This window comes from Camelus ferus, chromosome 9 (assembly GCF_009834535.1).
Source record: "Camelus ferus isolate YT-003-E chromosome 9, BCGSAC_Cfer_1.0, whole genome shotgun sequence".
NCBI lineage: Eukaryota > Metazoa > Chordata > Mammalia > Artiodactyla > Camelidae > Camelus > Camelus ferus.
Genome location: NC_045704.1, coordinates 77,134,619 through 77,157,178, shown reverse-complemented (window position 1 = coordinate 77,157,178; position 22,560 = coordinate 77,134,619). Strand labels below are relative to the sequence as shown.

General features: G+C 42.9%; 1 protein-coding gene and 1 pseudogene across 1 annotated transcript; one reads left to right on the top strand and one right to left on the bottom strand.

The window, feature by feature from the left end:
* Positions 1 to 1,000: 1,000 nt before the first annotated feature.
* FNDC7 (fibronectin type III domain containing 7) lies at positions 1,001 to 22,536 on the bottom strand. Its single transcript, XM_006179930.2, has 12 exons — positions 22,055 to 22,536; positions 21,531 to 21,549; positions 17,536 to 17,790; positions 16,367 to 16,627; positions 14,600 to 14,857; positions 13,113 to 13,367; positions 11,344 to 11,601; positions 10,357 to 10,611; positions 8,597 to 8,851; positions 6,650 to 6,910; positions 4,554 to 4,583; positions 1,001 to 1,766 (listed from the first exon to the last, which is right to left on the bottom strand). Exons 1-12 carry the CDS (start codon positions 22,115 to 22,117, stop codon positions 1,735 to 1,737), a joined length of 2,202 nt encoding a protein of 733 aa, XP_006179992.1. The 5' UTR covers positions 22,118 to 22,536; the 3' UTR covers positions 1,001 to 1,734.
* On the top strand, positions 13,653 to 14,034 carry LOC116665935 (annotated as a pseudogene).
* Positions 22,537 to 22,560: the final 24 nt, after the last annotated feature.

The window sequence follows — 22,560 nt, the reverse complement described above, 5'->3', positions numbered from 1 at the left end:
AAGGAAGAACTCAGCAAGGCAAGCTGTTTTTAAGATTCCCAAACCTGGCCACATGTCAGAATCACTTGGTGAGCTTGTTAAAAATATAGATTCCCAGGGCTGGAGGATATAGCTCAGTCGTAGAGTATGTGCTTAGCGGGCACGAGGTCCTAGGTTCAATCCCCAGGACCGCCATCAAAATAAATAAATAAAACTAATTGCCTCCCCCAACAAAAAAAAAAAAAAAAAAGGAAAAAAAAAAAGATGCCCAGGACTGGTTCCAAAACTACAGTTATAATCTCCAGGGTGGTACCTGGAAATCTGTATGAAGTAATGAGTTCCCCAATTGACGTGGATGCACCTAGCCCAGCTCCTGTTCATTCACTGGTGTTTAGGAACAAAAGTGAACTAAACTCAGCCGTCCTCTGTGCGTGCTGTCTGATGCAGCAAATTCCAGTTTCTGAGATCCATGCCTCTAGTTTGTTTCCTTTTCAAGTACAGATGCTCTAGGGGAATATCTCTTGTCAGTGACACATCATGTATCGCTCATCAGTGTTACACAGAAAGGGAAAGGGACATAGAAAAGGAAGCTTGCTGCTCCCTCCCAGTGTACCTCAAGCCTCACTCCATACTCCAGTTCCCTCCAGGCAGAGTTTTATGGCTGTTCCCAACTATAGACATTCTTGGCTCTTGTGCTTCTGGGGAGTGAACACTTCAATTATGTGTGTGTTACACAGGTCCCACTCACATTATCTTTTAATAAGGTTACTGGCAGTCGGAGGACAAAGATTTTTTTTAGGTGCAACAGATTTATAGGATATATCATTGCCTTTTCTTTCCAAAAATTAAAAGAAGCAGTTACAGTGGGGGTGGGGATGGGTACAGCCAATGAGATTGATGGTCCTCCCCACAAAAGATGCGTAGGTGTCAGTCAGTCGCAGTTTGAGGCTCTGGCCCTGGCTGTCCCTCCATCTGAAGTCTCTGCTCTTTCAAAAGAATGACGGTAATCCTGCTAGCAACAGGCCAGCCGCTCTGCTCTCCCGGACACTCACACAGAGGTCTGCTCCCACGATGCTTTGGCTTGGTGAAGCCCTCAAGCGGCTTGGCTTCCTCCTGACTTGAGATGAGGGTGTTTGTTACGACAGGTGGCCCTGGCAGCTCCTGCTACCGAACTTAAGCAGAAGTTCTGGTGGAGGTTTGTCTTGAGTAAGCACTGCCTGTGTGTGGTGGCTTGATTTTGACCTTTGAAAGTGGAGATTTCCAGCTCTTGGATGGCTAGAGGGCTGCGTGGCAAGTCCTGGGGTGGATGAAACACCTCTGAAGTCTGCAGTACGTCTGGGTGTGAAATTGCAAAAATTTCTGCTAAGCAGATCCTCCACATTTCCAGGACTTTCCCAGTGGGCTGGCTCACTCTGGCAGCCTTCCAGAGGAACTTTTGGTTTCATTTCCCTACTGAGTCCTCTCCACAGCTGATCTTGAGCTCCTGTGCAGGTGAGGACACACCTGAGCTTGCCCTCAGGAAGTGGAGTCAGAGTTGACCTTCTAAAGGCCGAAAGAGCTTGTCCTATCCTAAAGGCTTTTTGTATTCTAATAGACTTTTCCATCTTTAATCACACTAACAATGAGAAGACTCAGCAAAAGCTATGGGAAGAATTTTTTAAAGCAAAGGGAAAAACAACTTTGCCTTTGAATCACACCATTTCAATCTAAACTACTCACTAATCGAGTCTCTGTTTTTATCCGTGGTTTACTATGTCATTCTGCATTTCTCTTCGCTCTGTAAATCACTGAAAAGGCAAGGAAGGGAAGAAGACACAAAATACATGAAATATGCAGACACTTTCTTAAATTAAAAAGCCCTCAAAGGTCTCTGAGATGGAGATTAGCATTTTGATTGGAAATGCTATTTTTGCAGCACGTCACAGCAAGCAAGCAGAAAATTAAGACAATCTGAACTGTTCAAAGGGCAAGAAGAAGCTGACCAGCAGGTTCTGACTAACCAGGGTGATCTCTCTCCCCCAGAGTCTCTTTGAGCTCAGACTGCTGACTCAGAACAAAGAACTTCCCTTTCCAGCCCCAGGCCTTTTATTAATTGAGCTTACTCTGGGCCTGTCATTGTGTCCAATGATTTATATCTCCTTTAAACTTCATACCGTCTTATGAGGAGCTTGTTCCGATTTTCAGATGAGAAAACTTATGCTTAGAGAGAACTGAAGCAACTTGCCTATGAATAAGTGATAGTGGCAGGGTTTGAACCCAGATCTGTCTCTTAAAAAATCCATTCATGCTGTTGAAAAGCTTTAGGATAACCCAAGGGTCAAGCAAGACCAAAAGTCTTAGACCAACAAGATTCCCAAGGCTTCCCTTAGCGGATCTGGAGACCCCATGTCAGCCAGGGATCTAATCTGACTAGTGCTGTGTACAGAGAGGAGGAATGCTGAAACTGGACAGCAATTTAGAATTTTCCCCGTAATATAATGAATTCTATATGATGTAGAAGCCCTGATACTCATTTTTGAGAGTCTTGCAGGATTTCTGTAAGGATCTACTTAAAGAGAGGGGTCAAATCTCAGGCTGAAGACTGAAGCTTGCCAAGGAAGGAAGAAGCAATGATCAGAGCAGCCCAGAGGGACAGAGGAAGGGGAGAGCACTGACCTAGAGCAGTGCTTCTCCAACTCTGAGAGTGTCAGAATCACCTGGGAACCTGACAGGAATACAGAGACCCAAATCTGACCTGCTCAGCAGGTCTGAGCCTCTCCGTCCCTCATTAGCTCTCCAAGACATTCTGATACACACCAAAGTTCGAGAACTACTACCTAGGCAGTGATCCTCAAACTTGAATATGCATGTGAATCACCTGGGGATTTAGTAAATCTGAGTGCGGCCTGAGATTGTACATTCTGAACAAGCTTTCTGGCCATGCTGATGAGTAGCAAGGCCTAAGAGTGATGGTTTTCAAGCATTTTCTTTAAAAAGTATTTCAAATCTTTCTTTAACAGAATCTTAGGGAAGGCCAGGATTAATACACCACTCATCTCCTCCTAGGGGCCCCCAAGACACTTCTACTACCCCTCTACGGATCAGGGGAAACGCTGATTAAAAACAGCTGTAACACTGGAAATGGGTTCCAAGAATGCAGATCTGGGCCCACGCACATTTCACTGAAGACCAGCGCATATGGTCATTAGTACTTTGGGAGTTTTTTAAGTAATTGTCTTATATGAAAGTTTCCTCACAGTTTGTTTTTAATAAGCCAGGTCTGTTTCCCTGTAGTCACTGGAAACAGAAACCCTTTAAAAATTAATAGAGATTATTCTTACTTCAGGCCTGCAGGTGGGGCAAGAATTAGAAAGCATGCGTTGTCATGCTGTGCTCAGAGAAGCAATGGATGGGAGAGGAAACAGAGGACAGGCAGTGAAGAGAGATTCCAGAGCCAGTTCCTGCCAGGGGAAGGCAGTGTTGGAGGGGCGCTGGCCCAGGTGGGGAGGCTGTCTGCTGGGGGTTTACTGGTGGAAGGCTTCATTTCCACCCACACTCTCTGAAGTCAGCCGTGTTTGTGTGTGTGTGCGTGTGTGTGTGTGTGTGTTGACGTGTCCTGTCTGTACTTCGGGGTTGATAAAATTCTCTGGGGGTCTTCCCAAGGGCCCAGATCAAGCAGGCCTCCTAGAAGACTGTGGCAAAGATTCCCCATGAAGCAGCATGTGCTACTTACTGGTTGGCAGCTCTGTGTGATCATCTCCACAGCCCCACCCAAGAGTACTCTCCGTGGGGCACCCAGAACAGCCTAGACAGGATGAGCCCTGAGCACACTGGGCAGCAGTGAGGGTCATCTTTATTCTAACTGCCCTTTCAGCACCCCTTTTCCTCTGCTGGCCACACCCACCCATGCAAACTGGAAGCAGACGTCCTAGCTCTCTGCAGGTTGTTAGCAGGTTCTAACACCGGACTACAAAGTGTGATTGGACCAGCAGCGTCAATGTCACAGGCATCACCCGGACCTTGTTAGAAGTGCAGAGTCTCAGACATTCCCTGTTGCTACCAATCAGAACCTGGTTTTAACAAGGCCCCAGATGATTTATATGCAAAACAAGGTTTGAGCTGGTATGGTCTAAAGTAGCCTTGGCTGCACTTTAGAATCACCTAAGGAGCTTTTAAAAACCTGATGCCCAGACTTAGCCCCAGACCAATTAAATCAGACTTTCTGGGGATTGAGCCCAGACATCAATTACTTGTAAGCTCTCAAGGTGACTTATGTAGAGCAGGGCTGGGAACCACTTTGTGAAGTGAGGGATGAAGCAGCTGCCTCTCTCAAATATATTTACATTTTCCTGTGAGACCCTGGAAGACCAAAAAGATTTCAGAATCAGAGGAATTCATCTTTACTGGGGGAATCTGAAGGGAGACATTCTAGTGGGAGAGAAAAAGTTATGGGAGAGGAGAGCAAGGACTCCTCGCATCACAGAAAGCATTTGCCTCTCTGACTAACTGAAGCTTTGATCCTGACTTCATTAAGTCACCCTAAACAGCAACAACAAAAATTCTTTTCTATTTTAGCCATGAGAAAAATGACTTACCCATTCCAAGTGTACTTCCAGAGCAGGTCACTGTAATAAATAAAAACACAAGCATTTAAAATGTATTTACTGACGTATTTCACATAGTGAAAAAATAATTTAAGAAAGAATAAAAGGAAAGTGAATCAAGAATGAATAAGAACCAACATGGGTGATAAGAGGAGGAGATACCTGCTAACAGCAACAAAACTTGGGCAAATCTCTTTTCTGTGCCTCAGTTTATCCATAAAGCGATAATAAGAATGCCAACCTCATAGAGTTGTTATAAGGATCAACTGAGTTAGTACATGCAAAGCCTTTAGAATAGTGTCTGGCACATAGCATTCAATAAATATTAGTCATTATTATCATTTACAGTATTGTCCTAGTTATAACATTAAGGCATTACTGACATTGGGGGGAAAACACTGAGAAGCAAAACCAAAAACTCCTCCAAATGCATGGTTTTTACCAGGGAGACAGAGCAAAGATAGATTCCTTAACTTGAGTCTAGACACCCAACTGCTACTAAAATGAAATACCAACAGACTTGAGCTGGCACCCCACCAAAGGGTTTTAGAGTCCTAACTAAGAAACCATCAGAGGAATGACTCTCTAAGGGTTGAACTGTGACTATGAAGTAGGAGAAAGAACAAAGATTTCCATCACTCACATACTAGCTGTATGATCATAGACAAACACGTAAACTCTTTTATTCATTCTTTTTTAATTTTAAAATATATTGGGCGATAGTTATATGCAAAGTACTGAGAGTCTGAGACATTACCATTTAGCAGAAATAACACACATTCAACTCATAGTGATATGGTGTGAAAGACAAGGGTGATGTGGAGTCAGGAGGGAGGGAGAAGACGAACTCAGCCTATGAGAACTGGAGAAGACGTCACAGAAGATCAGAAGTTCATTTTGGCCCTGAGAAGTCTAAATGCCTGGGTCACCTCCAAGAAGAGATAACAGGTTTGAATATGGACTGAGAGGCTAGAAGATAAGAAGGGATGTAGGTAGAGATTTGGGAGCCTCTGAGCCTGTTTTCTCATTTGTAAAATGGAGATAATAAAATCTGTTGAACCTACCTTGTAGAGTTATTTTGAATATTCAGTGAGTTTTGAATGTGAAAACACTTGATAAATTGTAAAACATTGTGCAAATATAAAGAAGTACAATTATTGAGCTGTGGGCTCTTCTTCCTAAGAGCTCATCCTCACCCCATTAACCTATTCCTGTCCCTTCCCATAGTGTCATCCTTTGGGCCAGCTTGTCCTGTGGACAAGATAATGAAAAGCAAGGAATCAGAGCATGACAGCCAAGGACAGAAAGAACATCCCCTGAAGAGGAACTGGCTTGGTTCCATCACCAGGAGCCATCTAGAACCTTCTCGTCACCTACAGGTAATTAGAAATTTTAGATTCAGTTTACTAGTAAAGATTTCTGGGCTAATATTTATTCCTCTTCCTATGTTCACCTGCAAAGTTCTAAGGCTCATCATCTTTTTAAAATTTTATTTTAGAAATATATGAAAAATACATGACTATGCCCTGGGCAAGGGAGCAGAAGGTGCTGGAACACAGAGCAGGAGAATTGCTAATGTTCTGCCAGCTCTGGTGAGATGGCAGTTGCTGACAGTCATGTTTTGTGATCAGAGACTGTCTGCCCACTCATATTTCCAAACCTAGCTAATGATTTATAAATTTGTGTTTTTCCTGATCCTCCAAACTCTCCCTCAGTCATAAGTCTGAATCTGTGCAGGCTATCAATCATTATCTCTAAGGCTAGGTTAAAAACCTATCCCCATGTCTCAAAGCAGAAAATCATTTAAAATCTGCTTTACTCTTTGAACAGCAAACATCTGGTTCTTTTTCTGAAGGCGAAGAGAGGGAGAGGGATGAGAGGAGTGTCTCCAAATCAAATGACAATAAAGCATCACATTCCAAAGAAGCTTGGGGGTCCCCAGGAGCCAGAATCTGCCAGCAGCATACAGAAACATCATACCCTCTTTGACCTTCTTACATACAGCAAATAAGTGTGATTGCTCTGAGTCTTAATTCACAGATTGAATTGAGGGCTAGTTTTAAATAAAGGGCCATAACTTGCTCTACCTGAATATATTTTTTTTGGACAGAAAGTAAGCTTCAGTCCTGTCTCAGCAACTGGTGAGACCATCACGGTGTATACATCCCCGCAGGGTATCTCGGTGACATCGCAGAAACTGAGGCCAGCGCTTGGGGCACACGTGAAAATGCCTTTGGAACCGTAGAGGTCAATGCTGTAATTGGCAGAGCCCCTGGAGGCCTGCCAGTGGATCCGGATGCCATTCGGGCCCAGCCTGTATAATTTCACCCCCAACGGGCAGCAGGCACCTTGAAGGATAAAACAAACACATCACTGCTCCACCATCACACAAACCGGGCCTCTGTTACTATGGGGAAACAGTATAAGTAGCTACTCTAAGTAATAAATAGAGCAATATTTGAGGGGACACTCGAGTTCTTTCTGTGGTGAGCCACACGATTAGAAAGCCATGTGCGAGGGTGAGGTGGGGCGTGAGTTTTTAATAGAAAACAACGGTGAGGCCAAAAGTCCACAGTTGGCAGATATGTACTGTATATGACTCAGACTTTATGAGTCAAATGCACAGGATCCTTGTCAAGATCCTTCCTAATGCTCTACTTTCAGATGATTTTGGTGGGATTGGATTTAAATATAATGAACTGCATTCAGCTTTAATTGAAAAGAATTATTTTGCTGAACTGAGTACACGTTGCTGGGCCACCCTTCATCCCTGCTAGCTGACTAGGTACTTTTCCTTTTCCCTTTTGTGAATACCTTGAGCAGGCTACACATTAGATGTCAAACAGGGCACCAAATGATAGATTACTCAGTAGCTAAAATAAAGATGTGATTGTATAATAATAAAAAATTCAGTTACAGATAATCAGGCTCCTTTGATTGGTTGATTGATTTTTATTGGCGGTACTTGGGGTTGAACCCAGAACCTCATGCAAGCTAAGCATATGCTTTACCACTGAGCTATACCCACCCCTCCATTTATTTATTTATTTATTTTTAAATTTTTTAGGTGTGAAGATAAGCAATGGGCCATATTCCCAGAACTGAATAGCAAGGTGAGAACTTAGGCAGCAAATCTAATGAAAGATAATGAGCCAAAAGAAAGTGTAAACCAGCTTACGTATGTGTAGCACATTATAAATGCATTCACATTATGATTATTCTTATTTCTCTTACCAGTGAGGAAGTAGGTCAGGGAAGATAAGACAATGCAGCTTAAGAAGCCATGTATTTAGACTCTAGGTGACACTCACTTTACTACGTTTGAAATGTCAAAGGTATTAGAAAATCATATTTCAACTCTCCCATCCCTGGGGTAGATACAACTAATTGGTCATCGCGCTCTTTCCCATTAAGCCTGAAAGGCATTGTCAGGAGTTTTTTCCGAAATAGTGCTCCAAACAGCCACTGCAGCAGACTAGAATCATACCAGAGAAATCTTATTTGCTAACCCTATACCACTCCCTACTGTCCCCTGCTATTCCCCAGTGGTTTAGTCTTTATGAAGAACAAAATGCAATACTGTCAGTAGACAGTGCTCTTTTAGCCTGTTGAAATAAGAAACCACAGAAGGAGCTGAGTAGTTTAGAAGAGAGAGGTAGTAGCATAACAATAACGAGAAAGAAACAAGTCAAGCCAAGCAGAATGTATGATCTAAATGCTCTCTGAAAACTCTGCCAGACTGAGTTACTCTGCGCAGCAGGTAGCTGTGTCATATAAAAACCCATCCTCCTTTCAGAAAAAGCACACCTGAACCTTGTTACCAGGGAGTTACTGCACCAACTACCAAGCCTCTGAAGCTTTGAGGTTCTAAGCCGAGAGAAAAACTAAACCTTTTAGAAAGTAATCTGAACTTACCATGAAATCCTGGTGGAGAATGCAGCATCTTTTTAAACGAGATGGAAAGGCTATGTCTGGATCTATAACAATCAAAGTCCTTGTGGACACTCTAGAGCAAGAGGTTAGAATTCACTTACTAGAGGAGTAACTTTGGTAGGCACAGTCTGCAGTCAACCCAGTGGCACTAATTGCTTTTAATGCCACTGTGTAATTGATGCCACATGTGATGCATCCCAGGAGGCAGTGGTTTTGATGAGTGTGACACTTAGACTGTCCAGTGTGTGACTCCAGAACTGCCATATAGGTTTGGGCCCCGGTCCCAACAGTCCAGGTCACGTTGATTACTGATTGGGTGACTTGAGATACTGTCAGACCAGCTGGACAGCATGGCACTTAAATGGGGAAAGAGAAAAAATTGAGGATTTATTTCCATTGAGGGTTTTTTTTGTGATAAACAACCAAGTATGGTATCTTGCCTGTGTTTCATTCAATAGCCTAAATTTCTCAGACCTTCAATTGTTAATCAAGATTTCATTTTGCAGACACAAATGAACTTATTTATAAAACAGAAACAGAATCACAGACATAGAAAACAAACTTATGGTTACCTGAGGGGGAAGGGAGTGGCAAGGAATAAATTGGGAGTTTGAGATTTGCAGATACTACTGTGTGTAAAATCGGTAAACAAATTTCTTCTGTATAGCACAGGGAACTATTTTCAATATCTTGTAGTAATCTATAATGAAAAAGAATATGAAAAGGAATATATGTGTGTACATGTATGACTGAAATATGCTGTACATCAGAAATTGACACATTATAAACTGACTATACTTCAATTAAAAAACATTCCTTTTGTTAAGCAAAATTTTATTCCCTCTGATACATCATTTAACATCACTATACATAGTGAATAATTTTACCAGGAACGCAGTGCACTAACTCACTATGGGTAACATGAGGTTCTCCCCAATTTTTTTCAGAATAAGAAAGCAATCCTTTGCTGTCCTCCAGCTTTAGTAATTCCAGTTGCGAATTTCAGAGCAATGATTTCATTCACCTCTTCTCCCAATATAATATTTAATCAAATTTGCAATTAAATGTATTTTGCCTTTCTCATGCATTTCATAGTATATATCTGATACAAAAGCTCAAAGTATTCTTAGCTACTTAGGAGTACCACAATCAATTCTGAACTTCTCAGGGACCCATTATACGGGATATGGGATATCTAGAATCTTCTTGTGTATTCAGCATTGTCTCTAGTCTGCTGCTTTTTACATTTCAACTTTTTCAGTCCAAAGTGCCATCTATTATTGTGTATTAGAGAAAATAATGTCTAAGGGCATTAAGTAATTTGCTCAATTTCGTTCCCACACAATGCTATGAAGCAGTAACAGCTTTCTTTTATCAGGCTCCTTACTATGCATCAGGCACTATGCTAAGTGCTTTGCAGCATTAATAACTTAATATTCACAACCACCCGATGAAGCCATTACCCCCTTTTACCAATTAGGAAACTGAAACTCAGAAAGCTTTTCTTAGAGAAAGATTTGAAAGGGCTGAACCAAAGAAACAAAGAATAAACCAGCTCACTTGGTCACTTATTAGTTGTTTTGGTAGACTGTCCCGTGGGGGAAGATGAATTGAATTAAACGTTTCTGCAGAGTGAATGGATTCTTCCTTTGATGTCCGTGTATGAATACATTAGAGCCTTCAGATGATGTTTTTACAGAATCTGTGTTGAAAGTTGTCTAAGACTGGGGCTCTTTGAAAGGTCTCTGAGTTTCATGTATTTCTATCACACTTAGGGTAAATCAAATAAGAAAGCTCGTGTCCTGAAACAATTCCTAGGGCCCGCACGGAAGCCGGGGCTCAGGCCACGGTGGCCGCTTACCGGTTTCCAGCGGCACGCTGTAGCTGGGCGGGCTGCGGCCCGCGCGCGTCTCGGCCACGGCGGAGACGGAGAACACGGAGCCGCAGGGCAGGCCCCCCAGGGCGCAGGACTCCCCGGCGCTGCTGCAGCGGTACAGCCCTGCCCCTCCCTGGGCCGTCACCGTGTACGTAGCGTCATCATTAGTGGGTCGCCAGCGCACGTTAATCGCGGAAAAGGCATCCTTCGAAACATTTTTGATTTCGGGACTGCAAGGAGCTGAGAGATTTTAGATTATGAATTGAATCAAAGTCAAAAATCTCACATGTGCCATTTGGTCTAAAACTGATTTTTTCCCCCCGAAATGAGATCATTATTACTTCCTTTATTGTTATTTTTATTTAATGGAGGTGTGTGGGGTTGAACCCAGGACCTCATGCATGCTAAGCATGCGCTCTTACCACTGAGCTATACCCTCCCCCTACTCCCCATTATTACTTTCTTTATTTTTAAATTTTTTTTAAATTGAAATATATTACTTTCGATTAGACCATGCATGAAGGCCAAATTCATAGAGCCTTTGTGTGGAAACCTTTTTGACATTGACATGTGGTGCTGGGTTCTCCCAGAGTCCGACTAAATGGAAAATGTTAAGGAGCCCTTTGAACTCCAAAAGCAAAAATAATTAAGACAAATATTTGTGGTCTTAACCTTCATGGTGTGAATACAGGCAGGTTCCCCAAAGGTAGGAGGAAGTGGATGGCTGAGATAACCACTCGCAAAACCTTCTACTCTCCCCATGGTCTCCTCTTCTGTTTCCTTTTTGTCCTCTTTCCCCCTTCCACCTTCTCTTCTGCCTCTCCTCAGTAAGACAGAGGATCTCAGGGTCCCTGTACAGGGTGGTTAATGGCAGTTAGCCTTTTTATGGTTCTTGCTGAGTGTCCTTCCCGAGGGACACAACTGTGGTGAGCCGTGGAGATATCGGTGAATGAAGTCTTCACTGCATCATACCTGTGGTTATAAATCGGGAAGTACATGACAGGTTGCTGCCCCGGACCTCGCTGAAGGAATACACTGTGATGTTGTACCCAGTGTCACACTCTAGAGCAGAAAGGGTACAAGCCGGAGCAGTGTCATTGCACTCAACCACGTTGAACCCATCTACAGCCTTGGTTTCATAGAGTTCGGCACCACGGACAGGGGACCACACAATCTCTACTCTGTCGCTGGACACCAACACAGGGTTAATGTCACTTGGACAACAGGGGGCTGAAAGCAGGAGCAGAGAAAATGAAATCAGTACAGGAGCTGTGCGGTCAGAGTGGGCATTGAGTCCTGACCTCCCTGTGCCCAGAGCCTCTGCCCTACCCTCCTAAGTCACTGAAGAATCTCCTACAGATCTGTCCAGCTCTGACCCTGGCCTAACACCCACAACATAGAGGATAAATTCTCTATGCATGATATTCAAGGTTATTAAAAGCCATACCCAGTCGACATGTGCAGCTGTGTCTCCCCCACCCCGTCACAACAGACTCCTCAATTCCCCACCCCACATGTGCTTTTATTTCTCTAGACCTCAAAGGCTGTGTTCCCTCTCCTGGAATGCTGTTCCCTTCTTCTGCCTGACAAAGTCGTATTTAGTCTCACTTCTAGATCTTATCAGTCCTTCCAGACACTAAACTAGATAAAACTGGGGGCAGAGAAGAGGAGGAAGCATTATATTCGTAGATTTTAGAATTGACTCTACAATACCTCACAGACAAATTCTGACAAATGTCTCACTCACATGGAGTTTCTCTGGAATGCTGTTACCCCACTTACATTCCATCCATCCTTAAAGATCCAGCTCAAGGCCACTCCCTCTGGAAGCCCCTCCTATGCCCTTGAGATCTTATTGCTAGGCGCTTCAAATTCCAAAGCTACCAATTATTTGATTCCCTGTAAAATGTATTGTAATCCAGCTAGCATTGTTGTTTATATAATTATAGCATCCTTATTTGTCAATAGAGTGAATTGATTTTGAGCCACTCACTCCATTCCTTCTTCAAAAATCAAGCCTCTCCCATACACTAGTCACACTATGATAAATATTCAGGGTGAAGAGATAAATAAGACATAATCCTTGCCCTATAGAAGACCCAAGCTGAGTGGAGGAGAATAATAGGAACAGTAATAATGAAGCTAATAAAAATATTTTCATTGTGCTTTTCTCACATACAAAGACCTTATCATATTCACAGTCTCATTATTATCTGTCCCTTTCTATTTTGCAGTGGAGGATACTAAGGAACTTATTAGCAAGGAAGAAGTCATTACGCCCATTTTATAAATGAATAGGTGGTCAAGTTAGGACTTAAACTCAGGTGTCCTACTCCAAAGCCCTCCACACCATGCAGCATCTTTGCCATTGTATCTGTCTTCTGGGCTTAGGGAAAGAGTGCGCTGTGGGACATAAGGATTGCATCCTTTTCAGCAGCCAGTACAGGGCTGAATAGTGAGTGGATCTTGGTGGAGGGTTCCATTTTTCAGAGCAGGGTTGAATAACAACTTTCTTTCCCCTCTTTTCATTCCTGAACCTTGCATTCTTGTTAAGCTTGAGTCTATGAAATCCAAATATTCTAGTCTGGAAAGAACGTGAAAGAAGAGATTCCCTTTCTGTTCTTGGCTCTAGAATGGCTCCGGGGTGGTCTATGTAAGTCAATCAGTGCAACAGGTGATCCATTCTGCTGCTGAATTTAGTGAACTCAGAACTCCCTTTACAAGCATCAAATGCAACTCACCTGTGGTGTAATTAAACACATCACCCAGAGGACTCTGCCCTGCCTTGTTATAAGCAAAAACACTAATAAAGTAAGTGAAGCCACACTCAGACAAGAAATTGCACTGGGTGAGGGAGGTGTTGCAGTGTACTTCCAAGCCATCATCACTCTTCACAAAGGCCACATAGTAATCACCCAGCTCTACATCGGACCAAGCCACATACAGGTGGCCAGGGCGATCTTCTTGGATTGTCACTCTTCCAGGTGCACAAGCAACTAGGAAATGATACATAATAAACAGTTGTGAGAGTATGGCAAGAGATTTTCTTTGCACCACTACACAGTAACTTTCCACTAAATGTTATTTCTCGTCCCCTAAACACACAGAAATTTCTAAATTGAAGTGTAAACCTCTACATATGTATATCTTTACCTCTTTGACTAGGCGTAAGAATGAAAGTGGGAAAACATCCAAACACATATTCAGGACTCGTGTGCCCGTTGGGCTCATCCTCCTCTTTTGTTCCGCCTGCTCCCTGTGCGCTCACTTTCTGCCCTGCCATGCCCTGCTCTCAAGAGACACAAGTCACCTCCCCCAGCAAGCCGGCCCCGGCCTGTGCCGCGGAGGAGGGCGGCATACGGCTCCGCTCCGGCCGGCTCTCGGCGCCGGCCACCGCCCCGACCGAGGGGTCCGCGCGCGCCGCGGGCTATGACCCTAAGTGCCCGCGATTCCCCAGGACCGCCTACGGAGAAGGCCCTCGTGAAAACCGACATTCAGATAGCTCTTCCTTCTGGGCGCTGTGGGAAAGCAGTTCCACGTTCAGGCTTGGCTGCCAAACACTTCATAGATGTAGGAGCTGGTGTCATAGATGAAGATCATAGAGGAAATGGTGGTGGTGTACTATTTAATTTTGGCAAAGAAGAGTCTGAAGGTGTTAGATGACACGGAAAGGGGCTCAGGAGGTTTTGGTTCCACTGGAAAGAATTAAGACTTATGCCAAGAACAAAAAAATGAGAAAATTTACTTTTTCCTTCAAAATAAAAACTTTGCTTAAAGTGTAAAAAAAACCCACACATATTCAGAACTATAGACATTCTGTCTTTATCTTAAAAATAGCTCCCACCAAGCCTAGGTCTGTGAAACATGATGTAAATAAGAGGCCACACTCTGTACTGCACAGTTAGAGCTGTGTATAACTCAAACTGGATCTTAGACTATTTATAACTTTATAAAGGAAAAAGAAAATTAATTAATGAAGGATCTGGAATAGGATCCAGGCCTCCTAATTTTCAAAATAGTGCTTTTTCCAATGCACAAGATCTGGTTTCACTGTCAACACTATTCACACTCATCAGAATGCCCAACTCAACGCTTTCATTTAGATCAGGCTTTCATTTTCATCTCTTCCAGAATGTTCTGGAACACTGTCGTGTGATTATTTGTTTCCCTTATGGCAGTCACTTTGGCTTGCAGCCCCACAGGTCTGATCCCACTCTTGTTTACATACCAGTTTTCAGGGTCACCGCTGAAGCTGATTTGCTAGATCCGGCATCATTACTTGCTAAAACTGAGATCAGGTACTCAGTTCCACACTGGAGAGAGGAGATGGTGCAGGAACTGATAGTCGTACTACAGCTCAGCTTGGATGAGTCACTCAGAGCCATCACAGTATAGTTGAAAGCTCCTTCTGTTGGAGCCCATGAAACAGACGCCTTCAAAGCCCCACTGTCAAAAGAGACTTGAATGTTGGCGGGAGCGCGAGGACCTATATTTTTGAGAAACAATTAAGATTTTGCAGTAGCTTCAAGAACCCAAGTAAGATTTGGCCTAAAAACATTGCAGAGCTTGGAGGATGAGGAATCCAGACGTAGAATAATTGCAGTGTACAAAGCATAAAATTGGGACTTAGGATACCTGAGAACTGGTAACACATGTGCCATGAACTGTGCAAACTCATAACTAGCTGTATAATTTTGGCCATGTTATTTCCTCTTTCTGTTATTTAATTTCTTTTCCCATCTGTAAAATAAATCTAATAAGATCAGTCCCTAGTATATATAGATGCATTGGCCTCTCCTGGGACACAATCAATTCTTTGAGTATAGGAATCATGCTTTATTTGATTTTTTTTGTCCCCATCAGCTAACTATGCCCAGCACATAGTGGGTCCTCAATAAATGTTTGTGGAAGAAAGAATGGGTGAAGGCCTTGAAAGAGGTCCAGGGAGACTGGTTTGTCACAGACATCCTGACTCACCAGGCCTATCGTGAATCACCATAGGGGCCACCTTGCTATGATTTCTCCCTAGAGAAGCATTATAGAAGCAAGCCGTTCTCTTCTCCCTATATTTCTGCCTCGGCCCACAGACAATGGGGCTTCCATTCCCCACCAAACTTAAGGACTGTTTGGAGAGAACCTTTCTGGTTTCTTTCCACCTTTTCCTTGGTCCTCCCCAAGGGATGAAACTGCTAATCTGGTTGGTGAGTCTGACATCTATTAGGCCATGTTGTCAGAGGACGGCCCACTCTGCCTCCAGAGAAGGAAGCACTCGCTCCGCTTCCCCCTCTCTCCCTCTCACGCTTCGGCTGACGGCAGCAGCTAGGTTCGGTCTTCCACTTATCACCCAGTGGGATGCTCTGGTTGGGTGTCCCTGCGATGGGGATGGTGAGAGAACATACCCCGTGCCCCAGCTTCTCGGCCTACAGCTGGAGGAGAGGTGGTGGGAAGCCCCACATCGGCCTCAGGCCTAAGTGAAGGCCTTTAGGAAATACATCTGGAACACTGATTCTCACCACAGCATAAAGTGCCGTAACGGGAACTTTGTTTGCTGCTGCATCTCTAGATCAATGCCAGCTCAAAGTTGGTACACACTCATTAAATGTCTGCTGAATAAATGAACTCTGGTTTGGCCCAATTCTTTTTGTCCATACTCTTGGTCTGAACCTAGGAAGGGACAAGAGGTGACCATAAACTTAACAAGAATTATCCCCTGCTGCATGATATCGAACGTGTATGCTGAAAATCAGTTGTCTATCTGAGGGGAAGTTGCCGTACTCCGTGTACGCTGAGCAGCATTTCTTTATACATGCAGTAAGCGTTTAAACTACCGAGGAGGAATTGTCAAAGCACTATAAATAAGCTCATAATAAATTTAAATAGCTGCTGCCAGCTGCTCTGTACTTATCACTTAACACTGCTCTCAGTGGCTGTAAAGCACAGCCCTTATCCTTAATCAAAAAGGAGAATGTCTGGGGCTGAGCTGAGAAGTCCTTACTTGTTCTCTGATTGCAGGTGGAGTCGTCCCCAGGGGTTCCGTTGGCATTCCATGCGTAAGCCTTTATGGTGTAGAGAGTCCCGGCATCTAAACTGCTGAATGTCAAGGAGGTGTTGGTGGTGTTCTCCTTCCATATCCTACCCAAACCATTAGCTCGCATAATGGACACAGAGAATCCCATTGCCATATATACAGCCTCCCACTGCACAAGAATAGAGTCTGGACTTGGAGAGCTTACTTCTAGAATTGGTGCAGCCAGCACTACAAAGACAAAAACAAAAGCATGCATTTGTGTTATAAAAGTACAGTAGAGGATAATTCAAATTTAGGAATAGGTAATTTGAAGTTGATTATCCATATTATGAAATAATTATTTGCTTTGCAATAGGATTCATGGCAGAGTTCCATTAAATAATTGCTATTTAAAAATGTATTAGAGGGGAGGGTATAGCTAGCTCAGTGGTAGAGCATGTGCTTAGCATGCACAAGGTCCTGGGTTCAATCCCCAGTACCTCCATGTAAAAAAATTTAAAAATAAGTAAATCTAATTACCTACCCCCAAAATTTTTAAAAATGTGTATTAATTATACATGACTCAGCAAAGGAATGGGGAACAGAGAAATTCTAACATTAGGCATACCTTCAACTTGAAGTTGGTAAGAAATTAGATAAAATCTCCCTATAATCATAACATAAACTGATGGGAGAAATGATGGTTTATACTATTTTAATATATGCACAACCTTGCAGAAATATGCATAGGTACAACTTTATCAAATCAATTTAAGTCATGCCAATGGCAAACTCTAAATGGTTTTATTTCAAACAAGTCAAAGTGCAGCAAAATTGCATCTATATGTTTTTTATTCCACATGGTCTTTATAGATAACTAAGGTTGAAAACAGAAATCCCTTTTTCAGAGATTTAAAAGGAGGAATGCTTTTAAAGATGCCCAGAAATGTGTTTTACTTTCCAAAGCATCTGGAATTTAAATACCACCTCCGCCACAGATATTTGAATTCTATAAAAACATCATTTGGTGGCTTTCACTTCTGGACGCTGAATCACAGATACTCACGTGACACAAAATTACATCATGTATTTGCAACCTCAGTATAATTGATTCAGGTCACAAGCAATTGCTCAACAGCAGATGAGCATCCAGCTACCTGTCTTTGCCTGCTTTGGAGGTGATGCCTGGCTTCTCCCAGTGGCACTGATGGATCTGACGGTGATTTGGTACAAGGTTGCAGCCTTCAGGCCCGTCACAGTGCCTGGGGAATTGGCCACCATGGTTTCAATGACAGTGTTCCCGTCTTTGGCCGTAAGGAGGTAACTGGTGGCTCCTGGCACTGTAGCCCATTCCACAGTGATACTGTTGCTGATTTTTGAATACGCCTGATCAATAGTAGGTATTTGGGGAGCTGAAAGAGATTTTGAAGTTGTACATTAGCTAGGGTATCTCTAAGGATGACTTCTTTCATCATTTTACTTTTCAAACTAAATCATCCTCATGCCATCCTCCAGACATAAACTTTGCCCTTACTTTCCAGATCAAGAGAAAAACAGAGAGAGAAAGAAAGGCCAAGCTACTTTCCAGAAGACAACCAGAAAGCTCAAACCTGCCATTCAGGAATGCGATTTCAAAGAGGTTTTTCCCAGTTGCTTCTGGGATAATTTGCACTTTTTGTACTTTTAAAAGAGTTAAATAAGAGTAGGGAGTGATTTGGGGAAAGAACTCTGAGAGGAGGGGGACAGTAATTGAGGGGCTTCGTTCTGGAGGATTCTACTCCAGTTTGGCATCTGTGACTCCCCGAGCCTGCTTGACTGTGACCTCCCCTCCCTGCCCCACCACTGTGCCCACTGCCTCCAGCGTGGGTCCACCTCCGTCCCCCAACTCTGCCGTGGCCGTGATTTGCATTCATGCACTTTGCACATTTCCCAGGTAGTATTCAATCTAATGGAGGAAGAGGGGGAACAGAGTTCTTTGCTGTACAATTGCTCCATTGTACTGTCTCTAATATTATCAGAGTGTAACGATGTTCAGATTCTTCTATACAAGTTCAAACTGAACATTATTCTCTCCTTCTCTATCAAAATGTCTGCCCCAGCATAAGAATGAGATGCTGCGGTCCCTCCTCACCTGGGCCTGGCCATGGTTTGCCAGGAGGCTACAAGTGCTTCTATTATGCGTTTACATAAGGCATTCCTACACTTTGGGTAAGGGGTAGGAGCCACAGCAGTGGTGATTAGATTTGCTACTTTGCAAAACTCCACAGACGCAAGAATGCCCCGGGTGTAGGAGGTCCAAGTAGAAGAAAAGGTCAAACAAAAATAGCTGCGTTTTAGGTTTGAAACTGGCACTTGGCCCTTTGTGTTTAATGTACTGCATTTGGGGGATAAAATCACTATATGCCAAATTCAAAACTAAAGGGCAAAACAAAACTCTAGGGCAAAGAAGAGGAGTAAATACGGTCCAAATGTGTGATTTGCCAGTATCAACTCCCTCCCTCCAGCAGACCCCCACCTGCCAAATCCCCAAGTGCAGGATACAGACAACCTTCTCTTTCTGTACCCGTAGCCCAGAGAACTGGCTTTGGCAGCATCTCAGAAATAACCACGCTGCAAGAATGAACAAAGGGTCCACTGTGCACTGGCCAGACATTCCTTGAACATCACCCAGGACTGTCTCCTTCGCCATCAAAAGAAAACTATGATGGTTATATATGCTGGAAAGAATTTGCAGGGGCTCATCTTAGCCATTTGCCAGTGGAAGCTAATTTGCAGGAAGTGCCCATGTCTCCTCCCCACTGCAGGATAGAAAGTCCCAGCAGGGGCTGTCACATTCGTCCCTCCCACACACTCACCCCCAGAAATTGTCCTTTGTTATACACCTTCTTCTCTCTAGAGTTGTGGTATCTCTCAACTCCTGCTGCTTCCTCTGTCCCCATTGTTCATCTTATCTCCTGTTGGCCAGTCCTGCTCATTGGAATAGACTAACTTCCTAGACAAATGACAACCAAACTAGACATTGGCATGACAGTGCCTTCATGGAGTGGTTTGAAAGGCATCTAAGGCTAGCATGACACAGACTCTCTCCCTGCAGGCCTGTCAAGGGGCTCCAGGACACCCCAAAACTTGTCCCATTGGATTGAGCTGGGAGGGGCACATGTGCCCAGAACAGTAGTACAGGAAGCCAGTATCAGCAGGATGAAACACAGGGTTGCATGGTGGGAAAATAGCAAAGGATTTGGATTTCAGAATGATGGGTTTGGGCCCTTGCTCTGCCATGTACATCTGTCTATGAACATGCACAAGTGATTTAACCTCTTCTCATCTCCATTTTCTCCCTTAAGTATGTGGAATATTAATGATCCCTACATCTTTGGGTTGACTTTAAAATGTAAAATACCTACATCTTAGGATTGTTGTAAAGATTAAGTGAAATAGTGTATGTAAAGGCACCTTGAAAGGTAGGAAGGGTGCACGTATATGTGTGTCTGTACACTGTGTGTGAATCAGGACAAGCATGTGTTGGGTCTGGAAAAGCCAGACTGCGCACGTGGCACTGGTATGGAGGGGATGCTGCCAGGGCAGGTGGGATTCTGGAGAATCTGGGGTAAACACAGGCTGATGAGACAGACTGCTGTTTACACATGGTTCCAGAGCAGGATCTGACCAGCAACAGCAAAGAAAAAAGATCAACACTTCTATACTACATCTCCCTTGAAGAGATGAGAAGCTTGAGTAGGACGTGTTAAGTAAGTCTCCATAAATTAGCAGCTGTTCTTCACTCTCTCTTAGTTCTATATTTGGCCCACTTACGGCATTGATGAAAGAGAAAAATGTAGCTCCTAGATCTGCAATCAACCACTCTGATTAGTTAAAAGTGAAACCCTTTGATTCCATGCATTCTACCAACTCAGAGATCTAAATTAGCCCATGTGGCCCCAGTGGCCAGCACAGACAGCTGATGCCAGAGCATGAAGAGAATCAAAAGACACACCCCAAATGAAACCTCCTATACAGTATCAACAAAACACATCACCTCTATTGAAAAGCCAGGATGAGTCACTTAACAGCATCACGGGTACCACAGCTGGCCCCATCCTTCCTCTCAAAGAGTGTAGGTAGCGTGGGCCTAAAAGGGGCCCGTTCTGAGGGCTCAGTGGGTCCTGAGGGTCTGGGGACTTTCTGGAGATGGCAGAACTAGATTTTGCCCGATCCAAAAGCGGCGTATTTAAAAAAAACCGCTTTGTATGTGGCCAAACAGTCCTCACCGCTTCCTGGTCAAGTCCTGAAGGTGTCTCAAGAATAAGTGAATAAGAATAATCCACGAAATAATCATTTTTAAAAACCTATTGTATATGCATGGATTTTATGGCTCAGCCCTACATGTTTATCAAACATTTTAATTGCCTTATTTACTTTTCCTTTTCTGTGGTATGGACAAAACAATAAATAAAAATTGTTCTTATTTATGCTGAATTGCTTTGAGAGTTTATTGGTAATCTAATTGATATTACATGATTCCTTCAGATAATATAAATCCCATTGGACATAAATTTCCATTCTAGGGACTTACATGAACCAGAAGAGGCCTCTAGAGAAATTATCCTTGCCCTCAGTCCTTTATTCATGAAAAAGGGTAATAAAATTTTTAAAAAGAAATTTTTTCCAGCTCTGGGTTATCATTATCTATATTTTAAGGAAGCAATATTAGAAGTATAAAATCTTTTTTTTTATTAAATTAGAGAATCTTATAATTTTAATCACGACTGTTTCTAGTTTTCCCTTCTAATTCCTCAGGAGACAAATAAGTTATATAAATTAGGCTCTTCATTCTTTATAACTAAAACTTTGTTTCATTGACTGGAATGATGATCATTGCAATATTTTACTAATGGCTAACTGTACTTGAGAAACATCTATGACTACACGGCTCTACACATCTCAGTACTCAAGAAGAATATCTCACGAGGATGTATCTTTAAATTTTGATCCACATTATTTGTCTTACCAGTTACGCTCACAGTATGAGTGCTCAGAAAATGTTGAATATTTTTCCTGGTACAGCCTTTATACTTCAGGGTAGCCCAAGAATTAACAATGGAAATTAAAATCAAACATGGGGAGGGTAAACTTGCATTTCAGAGAATTTTACCTGTTTTTGCTGAAGCAACCTGAAAAGGAAAGTTTAGGAAATTAGAACCATAAAGAAAAACACCATTTGGGGAAATGTAAAACCTAAATCAGAGCAGTAATATACTTACCACAACATGTTTATAACGTGAGTAATCTTCCAGGCCACACACAGTACTTATTTGCACAAATTATTTCCCAAAACTCAAATCTACCACAAAGCAATCCTAAATAGAACTTAGAAGCTGGAAGCAGATCACATTACCATTTCATTTTTCTCCCTGAATCTGCCTATTGAACTAAGTCAGTATCGGCTGACAGATTTTTCAGAAATCTTTGTTCTTAAAATATAATGATATTCTTGTTTTCATTCTCTAGTAAATCGCGTTCAGTTTCAAACACACAAACATACACAGTTTTGGCCTGGTCCCCAAGTATTCTGATTTCTATCTCACTACCCCCAAGGCCCTCAAAAAAAGAGAAAGATATTGTATGACTTTTTTTACCCCCTAAATATTTGCAGGTAGGTCGGAATGGTAAACTCACCATTTTAAGACAGATAAGACTGAATCCAATCACAGACAAACATGTCACCGGTCCACCAGCCATCCTGTTGGATTTGGCACTCACATGGCACACACAAGGTGGGCAGGATCCTCTTTGGTCCCCAGGTGGGCAGCACTGTTGGTCATTGGGATGTGGGGCTGTGATACTGGGAACAGACTCTGGGAAGTAGCTCCTCCCCTTTTGTGTGGCGCTGACCTGTAACTAGGGGCACTTGGAGACTGGCAGGTACAGATATCGCAAAGACTGGGAAAAAGGAGAGTGGAAGAAAGCCATGCCAGGCGGGCCAAAAGACTACTGTAACCTGGGTTTCAAGGTAGTGGAGAATGTTTTCCTGTTCTATTAAAAATTGTTTTCTAATAAAATTTTTACAAAACCATGTAGAAATTATTGACATAGTGGACAGATCGTTTTAAACTTGGGGATCATAACCAGTTGTATTTATTCTTTTTCACCTTTATTTATTGTTCTTCTGCATCTATTGAAAT